This window comes from Mytilus edulis, chromosome 2, assembly GCF_963676685.1.
Source record: "Mytilus edulis chromosome 2, xbMytEdul2.2, whole genome shotgun sequence".
Classification (NCBI taxonomy): Eukaryota; Metazoa; Mollusca; class Bivalvia; order Mytilida; family Mytilidae; genus Mytilus; species Mytilus edulis.
In genome coordinates, this window is record NC_092345.1 from 75574371 (window position 1) to 75599126 (window position 24756).

The following is a 24756-nucleotide window of genomic DNA, read 5'->3' on the forward strand; positions in this document are numbered from 1 at the left end:
CAGCAATAATGTTCAACAAAGTAAGTTCTACAAATAAGTCAACATGACCAAAATTTTCAGTTGACCCCTCACAGAGTTATTGCCCTTTATAGTCAATTTTAACCATTTTTCTAAAATTTTAGTAATCTTTTAAAAAAATCTTCTCCTCTGAAACTACTTAGACAAATTTAACCAAACATGGCCACAATTATCATTTGGGGTATCTAGTTTAAAAAATGTGTCCAATGACCCTACCCTTTAACCAAGATGGCCAACATGTCTAAAAATATAGCATAGGGATAAAATGCAGTTTTTGGCTTATATCTCTGAAACCAAAGCATTTAGAGCAAATCTGACAGTAGTTAAATTCATTGAGTCAAGATTTAACTGCCCTGAAATTTTTAGACAAATCAGGCAACCCGTTGTTGAATTGCTTCCCCTGAATTGGTAATTTAAGGAAAATTTTGCAGTTTTTGGTTATTATCTTCAATATTGTCATTGCTAGAGATAAACTGTAAACAGCAATTATGTATAGCAAAGTAAGATCTACAAATAAGTCATCTTTACTTAAATACCTCAATTGACCCCTTAAGGAGTTATTGCTCTTTAAAGTAAATTTAAACAATTTTCGAAAATTTGTTATTTTTTGTAAACTTTTACAAAATGTTCTCCTTTGAAACGTCTGAGCCAAGTTCATTATAAATAGAGAAAATTGTAAACAGCAAGAATGTTCAGTAAAGTAAGATTGACAAACACATCATGATCACCAAAACACAATTTTATAATGAATTCTATTCTCTTCTATAATTTGTGTCCTTTGTTTAATGTGCTGCTTGCACGCACATAGACAAAGGTGAGCGACACAGGCTCTTTAGAGCCTGTAGTTTAAAGTTTTGTTGACAGATCAATACACTGTATCATGTTATGTTCAAGGAAGGAATATTAAATAGAGGATAAGATATGCCCCTTCTTATAATTTAATAACCTTTTCTTGGTCATCAAAAGCACTATTTATGTTTTTCCAGGCTAAGAACATGCCATCATTTTGATTTGATAATTGGGTCCAGTCTAGCAAATTAAACTAGACAAAAGGAGTATCCTACCATCAACACTAGTTTGAATGTCCATACCCAGTTAATTCTTTACAGCGACATAATTTGGGGTTCTGGTGCACCTTGAAAAAACTGATCGTGTAATCATGACATAAAATGAAGGTCACATGATCCATAAAAAAGTGTCAAGTCAAAAAACGATAAAAAGTTACATACATCATAAAACTTTTGAATACAGATACTAAGTCATTCTGCTTAACTCTATCCATTGCATCAGATTTATCAATTGGTTAATATACAACCTTGGTTTTCACACAAGCTTTGAGTATTCTTGATGGAGGTAAAGCCAGAAAAGCTTCCTTCCATCTGGCTGTCTGTCTCGCTTCAAGTTTAAGGTTTTTTTTGTCTAGGTAGTCCAATCAACTTGAAACTTAATACATATGTACCCTATGATATGATCTTTTGAATTTTAATGCCAAACTAGAGATTTGACCCTAATTCAACAGAACATAGAAAATGATAGTGCCAACGGGGCATCCATGTACTATGGACATATTGACCAAAATTCTTGCTTCATTGATTTTGATTAATTATAGCTCAAAATCACTTTCTCGGTGTTTGCATTAACCTCAAAAGCGTAAAACAGTCTTTTTCAGAAGGGATTAAGTTACAATGCTGTTGTATGGTTGCCAGGCCATTTAAGATAGCATATTAAGTTATTAATACGGATTCACTTATAGGGTCTTTGCATCGGAAATAAACACATTTATTCTAAAACCAGTTATTGTCATGATACAAGTTATGTTCTTATCATATATTTTATGATTGAATGATACTATACTCCTAACAAGAAAGATTGTGCTTGAATTATGAAGACAAATCTTTCAATCAGTTTGATTGAGGTCTGGAGCAGGCATGTCTGTAACTGCTAGTAGTCCTTTGCTAATTCATGTATCATTGTCATTTTGTTTAGTTTCTTTTGATACCCTTTGTTACATATTCTGACGTTGGACTCTGACTTCTTTGAAACTGAGTTTCGCAGTGTGAATTGCTGTGTGTGTTTTATTATTCTACATTGGCTTGAAGTATAGATGATGGGTTGAGATCTCACAAAACACGTTTAAATTAACTCATCATAGATGCCCGTATTAAAATTTTGTATTTGCGTGAGACATTCATTTCGTCTGCAATGTCACCAGTGACTCATGAATAAAAAATGTTAAAAAGGCCAAATCAAGTACGAAGTTGAAGAGCATTGAGTACCAAAAATTCCTGGGTTGGTGATACTCTCGGGAATAAAAACTCCACCAGCAGTGGCATGGACCAAGTGGTTGTAAATAAACTCATCATAGATACTAGGATTCAAATTTTGTATTTGCGTAAGATGCACGTTTCTTAACTCTACCACATCTGTGCGCCTGTCACACGTCAGGAGACCCCTGCCTTTGTTAGTCTTAGATATTTTTTTTTATATTAGTTCATTTATATGCATCAAATGCGCATTTCGTCAATTAATGTAGTGATACTCGAGGCAAAAATATTTAAAACTTCAAAACTTATTTAAAAAATAAAGAGCTTGAATACAAAAAAGACAATTACTTTAGTCAGAGCCGTGCAAGTTTCATTCTTCATTTTGTTCATGGTGTCAATTTGTGTACAAACATGGCCTTTTTCTACTATTTAATACTCAGAAAAAATAGAACTGATAAATTAATAGTAATAGGACAACTTCTTTTTAAGAACGAATAAACCAACTGAAACACACTACAAAGCAAACTATTCTGATATTGTTCGTTTTATTTTATGGATCGACAAATGATACAGCAATATATCGTGTTCCAGAAGTAACTTCCAAGCCTTCGTGATAATGTGTTAGTCGTCCAGGATGCATAAGCATCCACCCTTTCTTAACATCTGTAACAGAACAATTCTGCCGGACGAATCTGGTTCCACCACCCTGCCAAAAACACAGAATAAAGTTGACAAAGAATTAACTTATAGGGTAGATTACAAGTATGATATGCAATATTAATTTACTGTTATCAGCTCTACCTCAAACGCACATCCACAGCAAGGGTACGACACAACATTGATGACAGACAATATCTCAGAATGGTAAGTAATTAAACTAGATTTTGGAAGTTGCCTATATGATATTTTGTGTACCCAACTTCTTGAGTGCCCATACCTGAGTTTCTGTATTTTGTGATTTTACATTCATAATCAGTCAAAGATATACTTTGAGTTGTAGTTGTTTGTTTGGTTTTTACTGTTCACACTTTGGATGTTATACAACTTTCCTTTTTTAAATGTGCATTGTAAAGTATTTAAAGCCAAACAAGTACAGTTGAAGAGCACTGAGGATCCACAATTCCAAAAAGCTATACCAAATACGTCTAAGGTTATCGATGCCTGGGATAAGAAAATCCTTAGTTTTTCGAAAAATTTAAAGTTTTGTAAACAGGGAATTTATAAAAATGACCACATTATTGACATTCCAGTCAACACCGAAGTGTTAACTACTCGGCTGGTGATACCATCAGGGACGAAACGTCCACCAGCAGTGGCATCGACCCAGTGGTGTCAATAGTTATCAAAGGTATCAGGATTATAATTTAGTACGCCAGACGCGCGTTTGGTCTACACAAGACTCATAAAAATGAATCTATTTTTTTTTAAATCAGATACAGTATCGTTTAAATACGATAACATAGTTATAGGTTTACCAAATTTAGTTTTTTTGGTGGTCGTGCATTAGACAAAGTGATGTTTTTATGCAAAAAAGGTCGAAATAATCATTAAGTTATTTTTTTTTATCTTCTTTCATTTTATAAAAAAGATGAAATAACAAAAAAAATACTGAATGTAGGAAAATATAAAACGGAAAGTCCGTAATCAAATGTCAATTTTAAATAAAAAGCTCAAATACATCAATTTAATGGATAACAACTATCATACAAAACAGATGTGTTACCATGGATGGTTAATACATCAACAACTGATTCCGTGACACTTTCGTTATTTTATACAAACAATAACTTTTTCTTGGCAAATTAAATTCTATGGTTTTGCAAGGGATTTATGACAATACTTTCAATAATGTCTTAAAATAAATTCATAGCTAATACATAGTTTGAATTATCGATTGGACTGTTTGTTATAATATCAATACACCAAACTAGTAATAATAGTTAAAAAAAAATGTCCATGCTTTAATTGATATTATTTTCGAAATATTTGTTCTTGGGATTTTTATGGTTCTTCATAAGGTAAAAAGTTTCGTGGCAAATTTTGTTTTTAAAATAAGCAAAAGAAATAGTAGTGTAATTTGTAGAAATATCAGTTTTGTAATTTTGCAAAAGTAAAATAACCCCAATATTTAAAGTTGTTGTTAAACTGTGTACGTACTGTAAAATCGACACCAATGCGATTTAGGGCGATATTGATAGACCATGTCGATGCATCATGATGTGGTTTCAAAAGTGGCTGCTCGGTTGGTTTATATCTGACAACAAAATTCATGAGAGATGTGTCCTCCTTAAAAGTAATAATATTTACTAACTAATGAAGTGAACGAAAACTTGGATGTGAGAAAATAACCTGTTCTTGGTTGGTTGTGAATCTTTTTTTAAATGTATCAGACTTAATATTCAATATATAAACCTTTTCTCCATACACCAATACACAAAGTCTTAGCATTCGTTTATAAGTTCATGCATGCTTTTAAAAGTATGAACGTTAGTTTACAAATGTTCAAAACACAAATATACATTTAAAGAAAAAAACATGATGTAATCGCTTGACATCCAAAATGAAGCGGGATTTGGCGCGCACACTTTGTATGGGTTATTTGTGCAGATGACATCACGCGCTCTGCAAATCCATATCCGATTAAAAAACACGATTGGGAATAGAAAACACTCCGTCGCTAAATTGTCATTTCGGACGAAAATTCCTATGTTTTAAGATTTACTTAAGACCATGAATTCAAGGTTAAATCTATTCGGAGGTTTTTGACATTATCAGCTTCTAAACTCATCATCAATTTTGTATTTACGCCAGACGGGCATGTCATCTACAAAATACTCATCAGTGACGCTCGAATCCAAAAAATTTAAAAAGGCCAAATAAAGTACTAAGTTGAAATGCATTAATTGAGGACCAAAATTCCTTAATGTTTTGCCAAATACAGCTAATGTTATCTATTCCTGAGGTAGAAAAGCCTTAGTATTTCAAAAATTCAAAAGTTTTGTAAACAGTTAATTTATAAATATGACCATATCAATGACAATTCATTTCAGCACAGAAGTTCTGACAACTGGGCTGGTGATATCCTCGGGGAATTGAAACTCCACCAGCAATGACATCGACCCAGTGGTTGTAAATTAACTCATCATAGATACCAGGATTAAATTTTGTATTTACGACAGACGCGCGATTCGTCTACAAAAGACTCATCAGTGATGGTCGAATCCAAAAAAATTAAAAATGCCAAATAAAGTACGAAGTTGAAGAGCATTGAAGACCAAACTTCCTTAATGTTTTGCCAAATACAGCTAATGTAATCTATTTCTGAGGTAGAAAAGCTTTAGTATTTCAAAAATTTAAAAATTTTGTAAACAGTTAATTTATAAATATGAACATATCAATGATAATTCATGTCAGCACAGAAGTGTGGACAACTGGCTGGTGATATCCTCGGGGAATTGAATTAAAGGTTAAACATCATGATTGGCTTTCATCTATTTTAAACGTTCCGAATGAAAGTATATCTAGAAAATTAGTTCTGACGCACCACAATTATAACATGTTCATCTCAATATTCGTGATAGTGACCGTAATACCTGGGTAGTATTGATCTCAGACGTTCTACCCTAACACTGTCCTGGAGAGAGCCAACACCTGTTAATGCAATCCGTATGATGTCTATATGAATATCTTTTTTTCTTGAAAATGTTGAACAGATCAATGTTACTACTGAAAAACTATAAGTTGATCATGGGAATACAGAAATCTTAGTTTGAAATTCGCGTAGTCGTGCCTGGAACGAGTACCAACTATGAAACATGACTTTTACGTTCGGTAGTATCCTTTAACTGGGATATTTGAGATTCAAGCATTCGATAGACTCGGGTTGCCGACAAATATTGTTTCGTTGAATATCATCTTTAGCATATTTGTCCCCTGCCTCTTTACAAAGTAAACATGATCGTGTAACAAATGACACAATGATATCTACAATCACAAAATCGAACTTTTAAATGAGTATAAGAAAGACTACTGAAATGTGTAGAAACATCAGTTCTGTTATTCCTACATTTTTTTTATATACAGTCAGAACTATGAAAGTCAAGTGGCAATTGTTCCAATGAGGGTTGTTTTAAGAGTAGTGATTCCAAAAGTAAAAAACATATTTTACACATTAACTTGTTAAACATATACCTCACAGTTCAGTGTATATATATTATTTCATATTCTTGACCTGACATGCAGTCTTCACCAAACTTACACCTTTGTATCCTATAAAGACCTTTCGTTGTAATGGACGAGCATACAATCTAATGAACTGTAACCATACATCCTCAAAACCTATCTGGTTCATATGAATATCGACAGTAGGCACATTCTCATATCCTCCTGAGATTCTATCATCCTAAAGAAAGTTAAGTTATGACGTCAATGTCTTGCTTATTTCAAATGTTGCTATTGGGACATCACGAAAAGGCAACTTTGTCTGATGACATCTCATAAAACGAACATGTTTTTGCAGATCATTGAAAGACATATATAAAGTTTGTCTACACATCGTATTATCATCAGAGAAAAAGGTTCCATCAATGTTTCTTGTGCAGAATAATATTAGTCTTGGGTTACGAAATATCATATCACACTTGATGCTATTTTAGAATCTATGTACCAGTATACGCTGATGATGAAATTTAACATATATTCTTAGAATGTTTTTTTAAAACTTATTTTATATTATTTATAAGGCATTTTTCGTTTACAGAATAGTGAAGAGTTTTTTAAAAGCCATAATACCTTGTTTTTGCCAGCAGACCATTTGCCGCTGTTTTCCATTTCCTCAACAAGATGATCGCAAAACAGTTCTGTGAACACCGGAAACCGTACAACATCGTTACAAGGCTACAAGAAAAAAGTAAGAATGAAATTAAAAAAAAAACATGACACTCATTAGAAAAAACTGATCCATGATCACTGCAGTGATATTACAAGTTTAAAAAAGAAAATTGTATTAACTGTATAACAATAACTTTGAAAATGAGCAAACACTATTATTAATGATCATTGATTACTTTTATACAATGAAACAAAGTTAAAATTGTATTGAGCACTACATTGATTACTAGTATTTACTTAACTTCATTTTTTATATACACATTTTTAAACACAAGTATGAGATTACCGATTACCTTATCAATCATACAATAATATTATCTCATTAAAGCCCGTGTTTGAAAACTGTGGCATGCAAAAATATACAAGAGAATCAAAAGATATCAAGGGGACATTCAAATTCTTCAGTCGAAAATAAACTGACAACGCGATGGCAAAAAAAGAAAGAAAGAAAAAAACAAATGCACACAAACCAAACCATAAAGACTAAGGACGGAGCAACAAGAACCTCACCCAAAATCGCGGGTGCTCTAGAAGGGTAAGCGTATCCTCCTTCTCATGTGACACCAGTCGTGTTGTTTGTGTAAGTCTTATTCGGTAGGTAATTTCGAGGACGGTATTGCAGTTACGAAAATAAGAACATAATCGTCGTCATCCGTAAAACAGATATTCATAACGGTGAACAAACTCGTGAATGCGTCCGTAAATTTATGAAGGAATTATTTCAAATTCACCGCTGTGAACTCTTGGTTCATTATCCTCCTTGTGAGCAGGAACCCTCTATGAGAGAAATTATAATAGAAGTGTAAGCCCTCTGGAGTATCGTTTGAACTGTAAGATATAATTCATATAAATACGCTCCTGGAAGACAATACGTCTCACTTTTGTTTTGATAGCCCTGATAGGATTGAGGAATTATCTGCAGTGATCATGGTATCCTTTTATGAATAAAGAATCCAAGAAGCAGTTGAACAGATCTTCTGTGCAATATTCGTTTTTTTAGTTTGATCCAATTTGACAGGGATAAATAGAAATGGGCCATGCGTAGGAGCTATAGTTGTTTGTATGGTTGCGAATGAGTCAAATGACCAAATATTTGTGTTTATTACCACAACCAACCGTATGTATACAAAAGAAATTTACATCTAGATCTTAAATTGTATTAATCTTTCCTTTGAAAATCTCTCAAATTTGCAGGTTAATTACCATGTCAATTAGTGCATCAGGTTCCAAGCTTTGTGAATAATTTGTATGTATATAACGTTTTCTCCAATTCTGAAACAAAATGTAAAGTTAAAAGAAATACCTTTATTAATAAAAGAGTTTTTTTTATAATTTTCTTCTTCCATTAATCAACCACAGACTATTTATCTGTAAATATTAACAGATGTGTATATAAAAGGTGTCACTAGTATAACTTATTTTTTGTCTTGCTTTCATTAACTTATAAACTTATATATATATAATATCCTAATGCAGATTAAAATACAAGATTATAACACAAAAAAACTTCTTTATTTATAAAAATAACTGTAATTAGAGTTCACGAAAGAAATTCATAAATATGGGAATTCCTTTGTTTCTATAAAAAAAAAACACATTACCAAATTGCACGGAAAAAGAGAAGTGGGGGCAATAAAAAACCACGAGCCGAAAATACACGAAGAAACACGACGAATGGACAAACAGCAAACCCACTGCACAGACAAAGAAAGATAGAACAACACAATCCCTATTACTTCTAGAATGAAAGTGAGAAATAATGATATCCAGAAATGGGTTAAGGAATAAAGTTCAAATGCATGGTGGCTATCTCATGTTGTACACAATGACAAATTTTAAAATTTTAAATAGAAAAATAAAATTGATCATAATAAACCCAACGAAAAACGGGCTAAACACATATGCTCTAACAGTTCATACTCCACTACTGATTCTCGTCGAGTTATTCCTGTTAAATAATGATGTTGGTTTGATTTTGATTTAATTTTCTGTTTTTTTAACGCAAATTTTAAGCACCGCTTTTGGGCTATATCGTGGCGGCTAGTATTTATTGATGGACAACTAACAACCTAAATGTTGACTGGCTAGAATTGACAGTAGTAACTACTTAGACCAATAGGCCATCGAGACCCCGACATGATGTTGACAAATACCCGATGATAAGCAGTCACAAGAAAATCGTTTTTGTCTGTATAAACAAATACAGAACTTTTTTTAAATTCAAAAACGAGAAGTCAACTAAACAGGTATACTCAAACGTTAGACTTTACCGATCAACGGAACTAATAACAAATTAACCAATTTCATATTTCTTAGTACAGTCAGTTTCAGTAAACAATGATGGGTTTAATCAGCATTTATAGCTAGCTTTACCTGCAACTTGGATGACAGTCGGTTATAGTTCCATTATAAAGACAAAATTGGTGACATCAATTGGATTCAAACAATTAAACATATTTTACTTACATCAAAGGCATACAATGGACTACAACATTCAGACACAAATATAGAACTCTGACAAAAATGCCAATAACTAATTATTGTCGTTGATAGAACATACAGACTAATTGAAACATAATGCTTGTTCTAATATAGACCAATATACATCATAAGGTTTTAGGGTTTTATATTGTTTACGAAAACTTTTGTTTTAATATTTTTCTTAATGTTAAATCGTCCCTGAATCTTTATTGTACAAGGGGAAAGGTATTTTTTTCATTTAATTTACCATTAACATTTACAAGTGAAAGTACAACTTAGGTAACATATAAATACCAGGTTAAGGAAAATGAAAACAACTCTATGAAATATTATTGAATTCATAAATCATCACTACAAGTAAATTCATGAACGCCTTAAACTTGAACAAATGTGAAAGTTTGAAAGGAAGATGTGATTTTCTAGACAAAGAATACACAAGACTGTTACAAATAGAAACTTGAGAAAAAAGCAGCGAATCAACTTAGCTTCCTTGTAAGCAGTAATCCTTTTCAACGAAATAAAGATATAGGAAAGACAAGCTCTGAATACCATATCAATTAGAAAGTATATATACTTAATACACAGATACTGAGGGGATGCTGGGACATATGGAAGAAAATTTTACAATTGAAAAAAATCAAAATCATTTATTTGTCGTAGAGGGCAGCATCTAGGCGATCATTATTGTCAATTTGTACATGTAATTCAATGTATGACGAAGATTTAATTGTATATTTTTGTCCTTTGTTCGATTGGATAATATATAATCAATATAGTCGCAAAAATTTAATGTATTCATCTGACATCAGACTCGGACTTCTCTTGAACTGAATTTTAATGTGCGTTTTGTTATGCATTTACCTTTCTACATTGGCTAGAGGTATAGGGGGAGGGTTGAGATCTCATAAACATGTTTAACCCCACCGCATTTTTGCGCCTGTCTCATGTCAGGAGCCTCTGGCCTTTGTTAGTCTTGTATTATTTTAATTTTAGTTTCTTGTGTACAATTTGGAGTTTAGTATGGCGTTCATTATCACTGAACAAGTATATTTGTTTAGGGGCCAGCTGAAGGACTCCTCCGGTTGCGGGAATTTCTCGCTACATTGAAGACCTGTTGGTGACATTCTGCTGTTGTTTTTTCTATGGTCGGGTTGTTGTCTCTTTGACACATTCCCCATTTCCATTCTTATTGACAGGAACGTAAATTCCAATTACCTAGATTTGTTTTCTCTCAATTGTTTTATAACTTTTGAACAGCGGTATACTACTGTTGCCTTTATTTATCAAGCATCATGCTAGTAGCTACTTTATGATGTATAACTGATAAAGGAAAGCATTGACTGGAGCACAGGGCAGGTTGCCACAGGAAAATTAAAAAGTGTGGGAAGTCAGATATTTTGTTTCGCCGCGTCCAGAGCATTCCTTTTTTCAAAATATTAAAGGTATATATTTTTACAGTACTCACGTATTCATTGTCAAATATCTGCCACAGGTCATTGTGAATATGAGATATGTCAAAATTCTCATTATTCACCAAATAACCCCAGTTCTTGATATTAGTTATATACATAAAAATGCCCTAAATATAAACAAAGAAACAAAGAAACAACCAATTATATATTGACCGTTAAGTTTAATACAGATAAATCTTCAAATCATATACAAGTCATTTAATGATATAATGCCACATGCTCTAAGCAATTTCTAAATACATTTTAGAAGTTATGTGAAAACTGTGGCATATCAACTAAATGGATATAGTACATTGCATGAGACATGCATATTCTGTAGTCATAATTGGAAAACTTTTATTTCAAGAATTATGGTTATTCTCTTTTAATTCTAAAAGACTTCCGAGGTAAAAAAATTGCATTATAATTTTGATGGGTCGAATTCAAGGCGTGATGTTTATAAGCATAAGCGGTCTTTATGTTGATCTCTTAACAGCTCGAATTAAAATTATGCAAAGGTATAACTATAAAGTTCAAAATACAGTTTCAAAATTATTCATCTCATTTAAGACGTAAAATGTATACATGATGTGGTTGCTCAGTTAAAAGGTATACTCTATCTGAAAATTTCATCCATACCTTATTTCTCAAATTCTTAGCAAAATTCATTTCATAAGACAACTCTATTTCCCCAACATATATATCTTGTAATTGATCTATACAAGAACCATTTATCAAATAAGCACTAGTTATGTGTGGCACGTTCCATAATCCCCTGTATAGGCAAAATACATTTTTGTACATAAGAACTGTTATTTAAAATTATCTTGTAAGTATTTTCCGAACGGCTTATTCTATTGAAAAAATTAAACTGGCTAATAAAATCTAGAATACAAATATTATAATAAAACTTCTTTTATTGGTAATAATCAGTCGAAACCATCAATACTCCCTCTGAATTATTTTTCTCGTGTTACTTTAAAACAAAATTATAAAGAAACAATGAAATACTGTGAAAAACACATGAGTTTACACGTTTACAAGAATTTAACTTCAAAGATGTAACTCATACTATGATAATATCTAATCAACATTCAGAGTTATAAGCCTGGTATTTACCACCTTCACCTTAATGACTGTACTTACTTTTTTACATATTCTACTATGTCTATGTAGTCATCAGATCTTTCGTAATATCCGTCGTTACTTAGAGCGCCCCAGAAGTTTGACCATATCTCGTTATGTCGAACCAAAAGTGGGGCAATAACAGTTCTGTAAAGTATTACGCTTGTAAATTTCATGAATTCATATCATTTAACCGAAAAAATCCCTGTATCTATAAAAAGTAAAAAGGCATTCAAATTTAACAAAATGAAATAAATTAAGGTATATGTATGTGGTGTATATATGAATACTACCTTCAATCATTAACAAAAGATGGCACAACGAGCCTGTTGGTGTCGTTTATATTAAATTCATTTAACACTTAATCAATTGAAAGTCGTTTACTCCTGACAGTAGCACCTTACAGTTAAAGAAAATACTAAATCAAAACATGTTTCTTCACGTCCAATGCAGTTTATGTACTATGTACTTGTTATAAAAAGATTGCAACGCCAACTGTCAAAGTTGATGTTACACAGTTCTTGACTTTTAAGTCTGTTGATGCAAGTCCTTTGATTTTATGCGTTCAAACTTTTTGATTTTGTAAACCTTTCATCTTTGGTCTCGTGTCCCCTGGTGGTTGATTTGCCTGAACACACATACCGTTGATCATATCATACGCTTTTTTTCAATTTAAGAAGAAGTATCAAAGTCATAATGAAAGTTATGATCGTTTGGATGGAATTTGAAATGTATGTTTAATCTAACATTCTGAACATAAAAAGAGGGGCGGATGATACCAGAGGGACATTCAGCGTATATGTCAAAATCGGCAGACAACGCCATATCTAAAAAATAAAAGACTAATAGTACACAAAACACAACAAAGATAACTGAAGACTGAGCAACACCAAAACCCCACTGAAATCTTGAGGTGATCTCAGGTACAAACATGCAAGGTAAATATATAATAACTAACCTGTTATGCTCGATGAGATCCTTCAAAGTGTGAGGATCAGTAAGATGAACATGGCCTTCTATGGCAAAATAGTAAGCACATTTCCTTTGCTTACACATTAGTCTGTAATGTGAAACAACATATTCTTTAGAAAAAAACCCAGATTATATCATATTCATCCACATACTCTAGTAATACAGATGTAGTATTGGTCATTTCTTAGAATATCATTTTACTAAATTCGTATTGGCGACTATTACACGTATAGTCTTCAAAATTCAGTTCCTCTCCGTTTGATATATTCTAAAAATGGCTTTTCGAGTAAACAGTAAAATAACTTCAGATCAAAGTTCGTTTGATGTGTTTTAGTTGATTTTACTATTTGATACGGGCTATCCATTTTGAATTTTCCTTGAGTTCGGTACTTTATTTATTTTACTTTTTTCCAAATAATCGAAAGACAGAAATTACAACTATGATATTACTTACAAAGCCCAATTTCTTGCTTGTGAAACGGACATTTTATCTTCATGGTTGACAATTGTCATTGAGTTATATTCCGATCCAACTTTAGAAATGAATATTTCAACATCTTTATAATGGAATTCATCCTGAAAATTTGATCAAATCAAACGTTTACTTATAAAAATATAAAATACAAATCGTTAATCTGAGTCAAAAATAAACCACCATGATAAAAATTTCATTGGATCTGATGTTATGTCCCGATATTTGTATACAATGCCAACTCTAAAATAAAAAGAAGACAAAAACAACAGTTTTAAAAAAATTACAAAAATAAAACTTATGAGCTCAAGCGCAATTCATAATAAAGAAGGCTAACCTACACCAGCCCCGGGTGTTATCCAGATTTCTCTTGGTCCATTGATGACACTTGTCGTCTTTATCATGACAAGTAAAAATCACATGCTTAACTGATATCTGATAGAAATTAACGCAAACAATGGTGAACGGGATTATGGAAACCACAATGACACATAGACAGGTTTCTCGTCAAATTGAATTTCAAAGACCAATTACGCCGTGTGAAATTATCAACGCTCATGTAAGCAATCTCGAAGATTTGCATTTTGGTATTTTGCGCAAGACAAGGTATCTGGCGATATTAAAATTGTCATCTTTTTTCATGTCCCTTCCTTCGTCTAGATGGAAACAATTCCTTATGGGGACTATTTTACTGAGACAAAAAGTATTAATTCATCATCATCATCATCATCATCATCATCATCATCATCATCATCATCATCCATCATCATCATCATCATCATCCATCACCATCATCATCATCATCCATCACCATCATCATCATCATCCATCACCATCATCATCATCATCATCATCATCCATCATCATCATCATCATCATCATCATCATCCATCATCATCATCCATCATCATCCATCATCATCATCATCATCATCATCATCATCATCATCATCATCATCATCATCATCATCATCATCATCATCATCATCATCATCATCATCATCATCATCCATCATCATCATCATCATCATCCATCATCATCATCATCATCATCATCATCATCATCATCATCATCATCATCATCATCATCATCATCATCATCATCATCATCATCATCATCATCCATCATCATCCATCATCATCATCATCATCATCATCATCATCATCATCATCATCATCATCATCATCATCATCATCATCATCATCATCATCATCATCATCATCATCATCCATCATCATCATCATCATCATCATCATCCATCATCCATCATCATCATCATCATCATCATCATCATCATCATCATCATCATCATCATCATCATCATCATCATCATCATCATCATCATCATCATCATCATCATCATCATCATCATCATCATCATCATCATCATCATCATCATCATCATCATCATCATCATCATCATCATCATCATCATCATCATCATCATCATCATCATCATCATCATCATCATCATCATCATCATCATCATCATCATCATCATCATCATCATCATCATCATCATCATCATCATCATCATCATCATCATCATCATCATCATCATCATCATCATCATCATCATCATCATCATCATCATCATCATCATCATCATCATCATCATCATCATCATCATCATCATCATCATCATCATCATCATCATCATCATCATCATCATCATCATCATCATCATCATCATCATCATCATCATCATCATCATCATCATCATCATCATCATCATCATCATCATCATCATCATCATCATCATCATCATCATCATCATCATCATCATCATCATCATCATCATCATCATCATCATCCATCATCATCATCATCATCATCATCATCATCCATCATCATCATCATCCATCATCATCATCATCATCATCCATCATCATCATCATGTTTTTCTGTACAAGGAAAGGGTGCCATTATGAAAAAGGTTGAACGGTTATATGACTTTTTTTATCCTACCATTTATGTATGATGAGAGTGAATATTTAAGCACGATAAAGCATTAAAACATGTATGTCCCATCTGAATGCAAGTTCTTTGACATAAGAATATCATATTTTCCCTATCTCACATAATGTGTGTATTCTGTCATACAACTGTGTGCCATGTACGCAGATTTTGAACTTACATGTACATATACAAATAAATTCATTTTTGATTTTGGATAATCAAGATCACCAATCAGTTCCAAAGCCTCAGTAATGAATGGTGTTGGTTCGTCGATAAAAACAGATAATTGAACATTAGGGTAAGCATCTTCCTGAAATAGAGGGATACTTTAATAATAGAAACAATAAATAAAACGTGTTCATTAACCTGTTAGTAACCTTCTGCTGTTTTCTGTTCTTTGGTCGGGTTGTTGTCTCTTTGACACATTCCCCATTTCCATTCTCAATTTTTCATGAAATGTTTATTTTTTTTAATTGTCATTTTTTATCAAGTTTTGGAACGACGTGATTGCTTTGCGATATTTTCCCATATGTGCAAATCTCCAAAGCACAGAGTATATGACAAAAAGACATGAAAATAGTTGTAAAACTTTCTATCTTATTTTCATCAAATATATATGTACAATATCTTGTATAAGTCGATATAACAGATATTCTAGACAGAAATTCCTATATTCTATATTTTAGACAACAAGCATGCATATACATGTGTGTTGTTTATAACAAAAAAAGATAGAATTCTTTACCTCAAAGTTATTTAGATTTATTCTGTTCTTTGCACAAGAAAGACATCCTCTACTAGATGTCCACGCACCCGTCAAGTAGTCAGCTATTCTAAGAAATTTACCCTGTAAATTAGTCGTATGAGAAATTTGAAAGTGTATAATATTTATGTTTATTACAGGTTCACATGCTTGATCTGTTTTGTCGTCAACATGTGGTTCATTCTATTGATAACTTTTTGTATTGAAAATAAACTCATCATAGATACCAGGACTAAAATTTATATATACGCCAGACGCGCGCTTCGTCTACAAAAGACTCATTAGTGACAAAATCATCGCTGATGAACTAAAACGAAATCATATCTTATACCAATGCAGTCCCTACGTTGGTTTGGAGTATATGGTGTCGAAGGTCGTACGATAACCTTCAGTTGCTTACATCCATGTTATTTGAACAAGTTTTCTCATTGGCAGTGATAGAGCAGCTCTCATTTTTTTTATGGTATTCCTCATTATATTTCAATATGTTTCTTAATCTGGCTTAAGTACTACAAATCTAACATAAAAAAAGTTATGAAATATAACTATTAATAACTATTAATACGAAGAAACCTACTAATAATATGTTTACCTCATTGCAGTAATAAGGCGACGACCATTTGATATTCGGGGGGGGGGGGGGGGGCGGAGGATTTTGAAAATAAATAACTCAGCCTTGATAATCAAAAATATAAACGGTTTGTTCTGTGGTAGTTTGAAAATAATTTACCTGACTTGCAATGTATTGAAAATAAATAACTCAGCAGGTCTAATCGAAAGTATGAGATGGCACCAGATTCTTCATAAATTCATCTCTTTTCCAAAAAGAAATCGGGAAACACTTCCTAAATCTTTTAATAATAAAAGTATAAGTATTATTTAAATATACTTGAAATGTCTGAAAATTGGTTTCATTTTACTTGAGGTATGTTGTCTCAGGAACACTTACCTCACTTTTATTTCAGGGCCGTAACTACATTGAGGCAAATGCCTCATGTAGGAAATTTCAAAACCAAATGCCTGTCTCCATTTCAAATTGTGTTCACCGTGAGTTCCTTGTAAGAAGCAAATTCTGTTCTACCTCAGACGTATCCCTTGGTCCTTGATTTTTCGGGATCAACGTTTCTTATCTATTAGTTTTTTGTTTATTCATTGCCCTTCTGTATTCTGTTAGTGTTACATTCATTTTGTAATATAGTGATTTTGTTATCAACTTGATCATGAGTTTAAAAAAAAACAGCGGCCACAGACTTAACTATGTGAATTACATTTTTGCTTTATCATGTATATTGGTCTTTTGATGTTGTCCCTAGAAACTTAAGTCTTACACTGAATGTATACATTTTGCTTTGAGACCAAAATATTGTCAAAATATTATTAAAACAGAACTTGCATTTTCAGACTGAGGATCTGGGGAACACCCAGAAAGCATGATTTTGCATCATTTGTTCTATAGCTTCTTGGGCCTTCAGCAGTTCAAAAACCCTTTAAAAAAACCTGCTTAGTTACAACCAAACTTTAATACTGTGTAGGAAAATAGAAGATTCATTTTTGCAGAGGATGATGATTAATTCTGATTAAATGTTACATAATGACTTGACTATACATGTATTATTTATAATAAGCAAATATTTAAAAATTGTATGTTTTCGAATATTTTAAATATAGTTGTGAAAATAAATAATCAGTACCTTGCTTAAATGAAAAATCTTGCTGCAATAGTGCAGATAATCTGTTCTCTTAGTTTACAAAAATAAATAACCGATCCAAAACAAATCCCCCCCACCAGAATTTCAAATGGTCGTCCCCTAACTACGATATTATAACCCTTTAGTTATTTAAAATTGACAAGTGTTACGTCAGTATTGGTCCAATGTTTCCATTAATTTTGTCATTGTATAATAATTATTTTTTCTTATTTATAATTTGTATGGGTCAAGGGATTCTATATAAACCTTTGCACCGTCTAGTTACAAAACAGTTGTGAATAACTGCAGCCAACATTTGCTTCTTACAGCTATCAAAGAGGAGCGAAAGATACCAGAGGGACACTCAAACTCATAAATCGAAAATAAACTGACAACGCCATGGCTAAAAATGTAAAAGACAAACAGACAAACAATAGATCACATGACACAACATGGAAAACTAAAAAATAAGCAACACGAACCCATATAAAATTCGAAAATTGCACAATACCACCTTTTTATAGACTATATCGCCAACTTTTAAGTCTATAAATTATACTCCTATGAAGATATTTGCTGTACCTAGCTTTAATGTGTTTGAAATAGATCCATTCAAAACCAAAGGTGTGTCTTACTTATGTTTTCTAATAAAGTTGAAATTCAAGGCCATATTTTGCAAAAAGTGAACCTTGTCCTTTGATCTTGTACTAGAGATAGCAGAATTGAAACATAATAGTGATCGAAATTCCAACAACTTACCTCCTCGTCTGGTGCCTTGTAAATAAAACAAGTGATTGAAAAGCATAAAATGGTAACTATTTCAGTAAAAAATATAAAAATAATTTCTAAATAGTTTGTGTTTATAGAGAAAAAAACCAGTGGCGCTACATTTCGCCCACGAATGGTTTTATTATGGTTGCTAAAATATTCTCTATTTGTTGTATTCTTTACTTTTAAACCAAAATTTTGGTTGGGCGAGTGATGGTGCAAAATGTCATAACATAAAAGATGTCGACAATTTGACACATTTCTAGTGAAATGCATTAAATGAAATCTATTACTGTTTCAGGATTATACATTTATGAATAATGAAGCAAAAATACAACTGCTCTTTTATAACTTTCAAAAATATTACTTTTTGCAAAACATTCACACAATATTTACTCAAACAATTCAATATTGAAAATTAAGCCTGTACAGGGCCGTTTATTTGAATTACTGACTTTATCCCGTTATTGTTCATAAAACGTTTAAATCATGTTTATCAAAAAGTGTTTTCGACCTGTATGTAATTCTTTGTCGTTTTCTTTAACAAGTTTACTGTAAAAACAGTTTCAAATGTCAAAATATCCTGATTCTATTTTGGAAAAAAGATAATAGTGCTTACAAAATTCTATGATATATATTACCTTAATAGGTCCACTGTCGTAAATAATAAGTGGTCTTGTTGTAAATCTCCTGTTATATATGTAATTGTAGTCTCTATGTTTCATCTCTAATGTGTCTGTAAAACAGAATTCAACCTTTTAAAATCGAGTCTTCCTGATGAAATTGTCACCAAAAGAAGATAAACAAAAAATACTAAAATAAAAACAGAAAACGACAAGTCTTTGTGTCCCTTTTTTATTTTCCATTTTCATGCACAGTTAACTGCGAAACTTGTGATACGTTTTGGTATGTACACTACATATTGTTTTAGTGAAAATCAGCGTATCGTGGTGCTATCCGTTAAAACAATACCAAAAAAAAATGAATTTAGGAGTTGTTTTTGAAACAGCTTTGATACAATTATTGCTGATTGTAGAATGCCAATGTTATTATCTAAAATTTAAAAAGAAAATCTGTGATAAAAAATATTATAAGTATTATTCGTTTGGATTTTTTTTAGATTAAGGTTATTCATTTTGATATTATTATAGATCAATCCATAGTTTACCTTTGTTTGCACGCATGTTTTGAAAAAGAGATGTCTTCCTGTCAAGTTTTATATTCCATTTGGTCTGAAAATAGTCTTTGAATTTTAAAGTTTTCAAAAATATTGTAATTGTCTTAACATATGATACGAAACTTGTATATATTTTCATATGTTTTATATAATGTTAAACGCTGATTCATTTATCTTCTTCGAAAATGAATAACATTTCTTATAAAAAAGGTAAAAGAACAAAAAAATAACGTATCTTATTTCAACATTGAGTTCACAAGAGTTAGTGCAAAGATCTGTTCTTGATACAGACGAACTTTTTAAACTTTCATTATTCAAAATGTATTTACATCTAGGCTATTCTAATATAATTATTCCCTATTGTACTCCTAAATATACAACCAGTGAACCTACTCGAAGCTCGTTGTCAACAAATATTTCAGAAAAATACAATTGGTCGCTTTCCATATCATTAATCTGTCGATGATTCACCATGTTGAAGATCTCTTTCGCATATCCAATAAAAGCTGGAACAAAAAATAAGAAAACCGATGTAAATATCTGCTACATCCTCTTTGCATTTCTTTCTATCTTTTTATGCTCCATTTAGGGACATTGTGTTGTCGTTCTGGGATTCCATACGTTCTTCCATTCGTCCGTCCGTCTGTCCCGCTTCGGGTTAAAAAATTGTCATGGTAGTTTTTGATGTAGTTGTAGTCCAATCAACTCAATATTTAGTACAAATGTTTCCTGATTTGTTCTTATTAATGTTAATGTCAAATAAGAGTTTTGGCCCCAATTTCGCGGTCCGCTGATCATAGAAAATGACAACTTGCGGTTGGCATTCTGGTTTCTATTATCTAATGTGTTTGTTTGTGTTCGTTTTTTATTGCATGGTTTTATCAGGTCGAGAACTCTAGATTTTTTGACGTCAGAATATATTTGCATAGTAATTTCCAAAACACAAGGCCAATATGGCCTTGAAATACTGACCAATCGACTCAATGAACTACAATGCATTGTGGGCTACTAGGAGTAAACTACTACTTAAAACACGTGGAATTAGTGGGAAAACAGTCAACTAATATATTGGCTGGGACTCTAATTACCAATGTTTTTATTCTGCAAATATATTTAATGTAAAATATATAACGTAATCTTCAATTTGCATGCTCAGATTAAAAAAATATTGTTTACTGGCTTCACGATTCGACTTTTTTTTTTGCCTTGCAATAGTAGTTGAACCGGTTTTGTTCATTGTTATGAATTGAACCTGCATTAATTTCACGACATGAAACAGTGAAATATCTAATGAAGTGACCACTGTCCAATAAGAAAATCATTTGAGCTCTTTTAAACCGGTATAATGTCATTCCAAAATCATTTCTGCCTAGAAAAACACGAATACTTTCATTGAAACTCTTCTTTCTGTACTGAATGTGTAATTTTTTTTTATCAGGATATGAACTAAAAGTAAGAACATCATAATATTCAGTATGCTAAAAATAAGTGTAATGAAAGCGGCAGGGGCGGATCCAGCCATTTTTCAAGGGGGGTCCTAACACTGAACAAAAGTGGAGGGGGTTCCAACTACATGTACCCATCCGAATGCACTCATCGTCCAAAAAAAGTGGGTCCATCCCCCGGATTCCCCGCCCCCTGGATCCGCCACTGAGCGGGTACGGTATATACAAATGTAGCTCAATACATTTTTTTATAGTTTCATCAATCGATAATATCCGTTTGTTGCTAATTTTATCACAAAATATACCTCAGAGGTTTTTTATCGTTCGGTTGCTGTCCTGTTGACATATTTAAAATATCTCCAATATTTAAAGTCTCTGGATCATAGTGGGTGCCATATTACCTATTTTTTTTCTTTCTAAAACGTGCTTTGTATATATAAATAAGAAGATGAGGTATGGGTGCCAAATGAGACATCTTTTCAACAAAGACATAATTTAGTAAAGTAAGAAGTCATAGGTTCGATGCTGAAAAGTAAGCTATAAATGACCCAAACATTACTTGTGTAAAACAATAAACAAAAAAAACAAAAAAAAAAACAAAAAAAAAACCCGCCCAATTAAATATATAAAAGGAGAAGAAATCTATTCCATAACAAAAAATATATTGTATAGGAGCCTGTATTTCAGTGGTTGTCGTTTGTTTATTTGTAACATATTTGTTTTTCGTTCATTTTTTTTTTATATAATTAAGGCCGTTAGTTTTCTCGTTTGAATTGTTTTACATTGTCGGGGCCTTTTATAGCTGACTTTGCGGTATGGGCTTTGCTCATTGTTGAAGGCCGCACGGTGATCTATAAATGTTAATTTCTGTGTCATTTTGGTCTCTTGTGGACAGCTGTCTCATTGGCAATCATACCACATCTTCTTTTTTATTATCATGATTATAGATCCAACGCTGCAATTTTCACAAAACATGTCAAATTTTCCACCTTGTCGCACATACATATGGATAACATCATTACAGCTTATTTCCTAATGCATATAGAGCAAAACTTTGGTTAACTTGCTTGCTTTGTTTGTATATTGTACAAAATATAAAATATACAAGTTAAACTATGCCTATATATATATATATTGTTTAAAGATGTCAATTTTATTTTCAAAACTTGTATAAACAACTATACAAACAAAGCAAGCAAGCCAACCAAAGTTTTCCTTTGCAGTTATAAGGAATCAGCTGTAATGATTTTATTCAGTTTGGCAAATGTCCAAGCCCGTTAAAAAACGAACAAAATGAAACTACAGTTGCTGACTTCACTACCTTCAATACAAAGGGAACAGTTTGGAAGTCCAATATACTGAAATGTGACAAAATAAATACTTATAGATTTTGTTAACACTGCCATGTATGTAAATATTTCTTCGCCTTTTTTACGAACACAAAATTCAAGGATCACACATTTGCCTTTAATTATCTATACGAATATTGCTGTACTCGTGAATATCAGCATCGGCTGTTATCGACGGCTTACTTTACACTAGTAAGTTTGTCTCGTGGGTAATTGTGTTTTTTCGCTGTTGTTTCGTTGCTGCGTGGTGGACAAATACATGAAATATATGTGCCATCACCAAACATGCTAATGGCTATATATCGGGTAATTCAAACCCTTTTTTCTTCGCATAGAAACAACTCTTCGTTAATCTGAGCATGGAAGTAATACTTTATATCACGAACTATAAATGAGGATACATAAAATGAAAAACTAAGCGAAATTGTGAATCCCGCATTGCACGAAAAAATGTGTTATATTTCAGTAAATAACACGTGTTCTTGGTTGATTGTAAACACGTAGTAGTCCATCATGCATTGTGACTCATTTAGTGGATTGGTCAAAAACCTAGGTAAAAATAAATTGCGTCACATGTAAATAAACAATTACATGTGCGAGAACATAAGTATGCTAATTTATGCATTTCCATATAAGGTAGTGGTCCCGACCTGTTTATCAATGATTTAAATCGCTACTACTATTTTAATTTCTTTTCGTCATGTTTTCTTTTTTTCTTTCGTTTTGTTTGTTAGTTTTATTTTCTGTCTATATATGTCGTTGTAGCTAATAATCCAATTCTATTCACTTCGTTTCTGTTTTCTTTTAGTTATTCATTTAATTGAAAGCACAACCATTTCAATGCTTTATTCTAATAACATCGTTCAAATAGTAATCTGGAATAGGACAACAATGAAGTCATTATACAAAATAATATAATAATGAAATATCAATGTGAATATACGAAATAAAATAGATGTAATAATGAAATATCAATGTGAATATACGAGATAGATGTAATTGTATATGTACTCAAGAGGCAGACGACTACACTCAAATTAAATGAATACATATTAAGTGTGTTCTCAATTGTGAAACAATTCAGCAAGTTTTTAAGGTTGGCTAGCTTTTAGCTTTCATTAAAACTCCTGATTTTTCACTATTCAAATTGTATCGGCATATTTACCAGAATCAAGAGGAGATGGATGTCGGAATTTTGGTTTGATGCTCACAACGTATTGAATATTTCAAAACAAATCAGAAAATAAAGATAGGGTAACAAAATTGCATGGCATACGGTTTTGATAATCAGAGATAAGGAAACCAGGAAGGAGATGAGATAATGGCGGCAACTAGTAGGACGTGAAAAGTACTAACACACATTTTGTACGAAATGTGATATTTTTATGTGTGCCTTGGTAACGAAATTTACTAGAATGTATTCCTAATATATGGTACTATTCAGACTTTCATTGGTATGTCACTATGTGCGTTAATTACTGGAAAAATATATGATTTGTTGATTCAACCCTAGTTATAAACAAACAAAATGTCCGCCACAAGTGAATCAAAATGTCAAACTCCTGAGTCTTCAAGCCTTCTTGGTGGTAGTAACAGAGGTAGAAGTTCCTCGAGAAAACGTCAATTATCTTCAACATCAGAAGACCAAATGAAACCCCCACCAACCCGTCAAAGATCTTTATCTGTTCAACGTCAATCTAAAGTACAGTCGAGTGGTCCCCCATCGAGTCCAGTTACCTTCAAAACTCATGGTGAAAGCTTTAATATGGCAAAACTTGTTCAAACAACCTTATTGAAACCTGATGTATTTCAATCTATTGTCAGTGAAATAAAAACAGAACTTATTTCAGAATTAAAAACATCTTTAAAATCAGCTATTACTGAAGCCATCCAAGACGCTATCAAACCACTAAATGCCATTATTAATCAACAAC

At 32.2% G+C, this 24756-nt stretch overlaps 1 protein-coding gene across 1 annotated transcript in view; it reads right to left on the minus strand.

Moving 5' to 3' along the window:
- Window positions 1-2800: 2800 nt before the first annotated feature.
- The window catches only part of LOC139512972 (procollagen-lysine,2-oxoglutarate 5-dioxygenase 1-like), a 48676-nt gene continuing 26720 nt past the window's right edge, over window positions 2801-24756 (minus strand). Inside the window, exons 6-21 of the mRNA XM_071300999.1 lie at window positions 20422-20534; window positions 20020-20083; window positions 19493-19587; window positions 18843-18857; window positions 16378-16479; window positions 15811-15942; window positions 13656-13777; window positions 13188-13289; window positions 12251-12376; window positions 11744-11879; window positions 11119-11232; window positions 8376-8444; window positions 7074-7178; window positions 6541-6684; window positions 4440-4568; window positions 2801-2988 (exon numbers count right to left, since the gene is read on the minus strand). Coding sequence (XP_071157100.1) covers window positions 2833-2988; window positions 4440-4568; window positions 6541-6684; window positions 7074-7178; window positions 8376-8444; window positions 11119-11232; window positions 11744-11879; window positions 12251-12376; window positions 13188-13289; window positions 13656-13777; window positions 15811-15942; window positions 16378-16479; window positions 18843-18857; window positions 19493-19587; window positions 20020-20083; window positions 20422-20534 — 1724 coding nt within the window. The 3' untranslated portion in view covers window positions 2801-2832. The remainder of the gene's footprint in view (window positions 2989-4439; window positions 4569-6540; window positions 6685-7073; window positions 7179-8375; window positions 8445-11118; window positions 11233-11743; window positions 11880-12250; window positions 12377-13187; window positions 13290-13655; window positions 13778-15810; window positions 15943-16377; window positions 16480-18842; window positions 18858-19492; window positions 19588-20019; window positions 20084-20421; window positions 20535-24756) is intronic.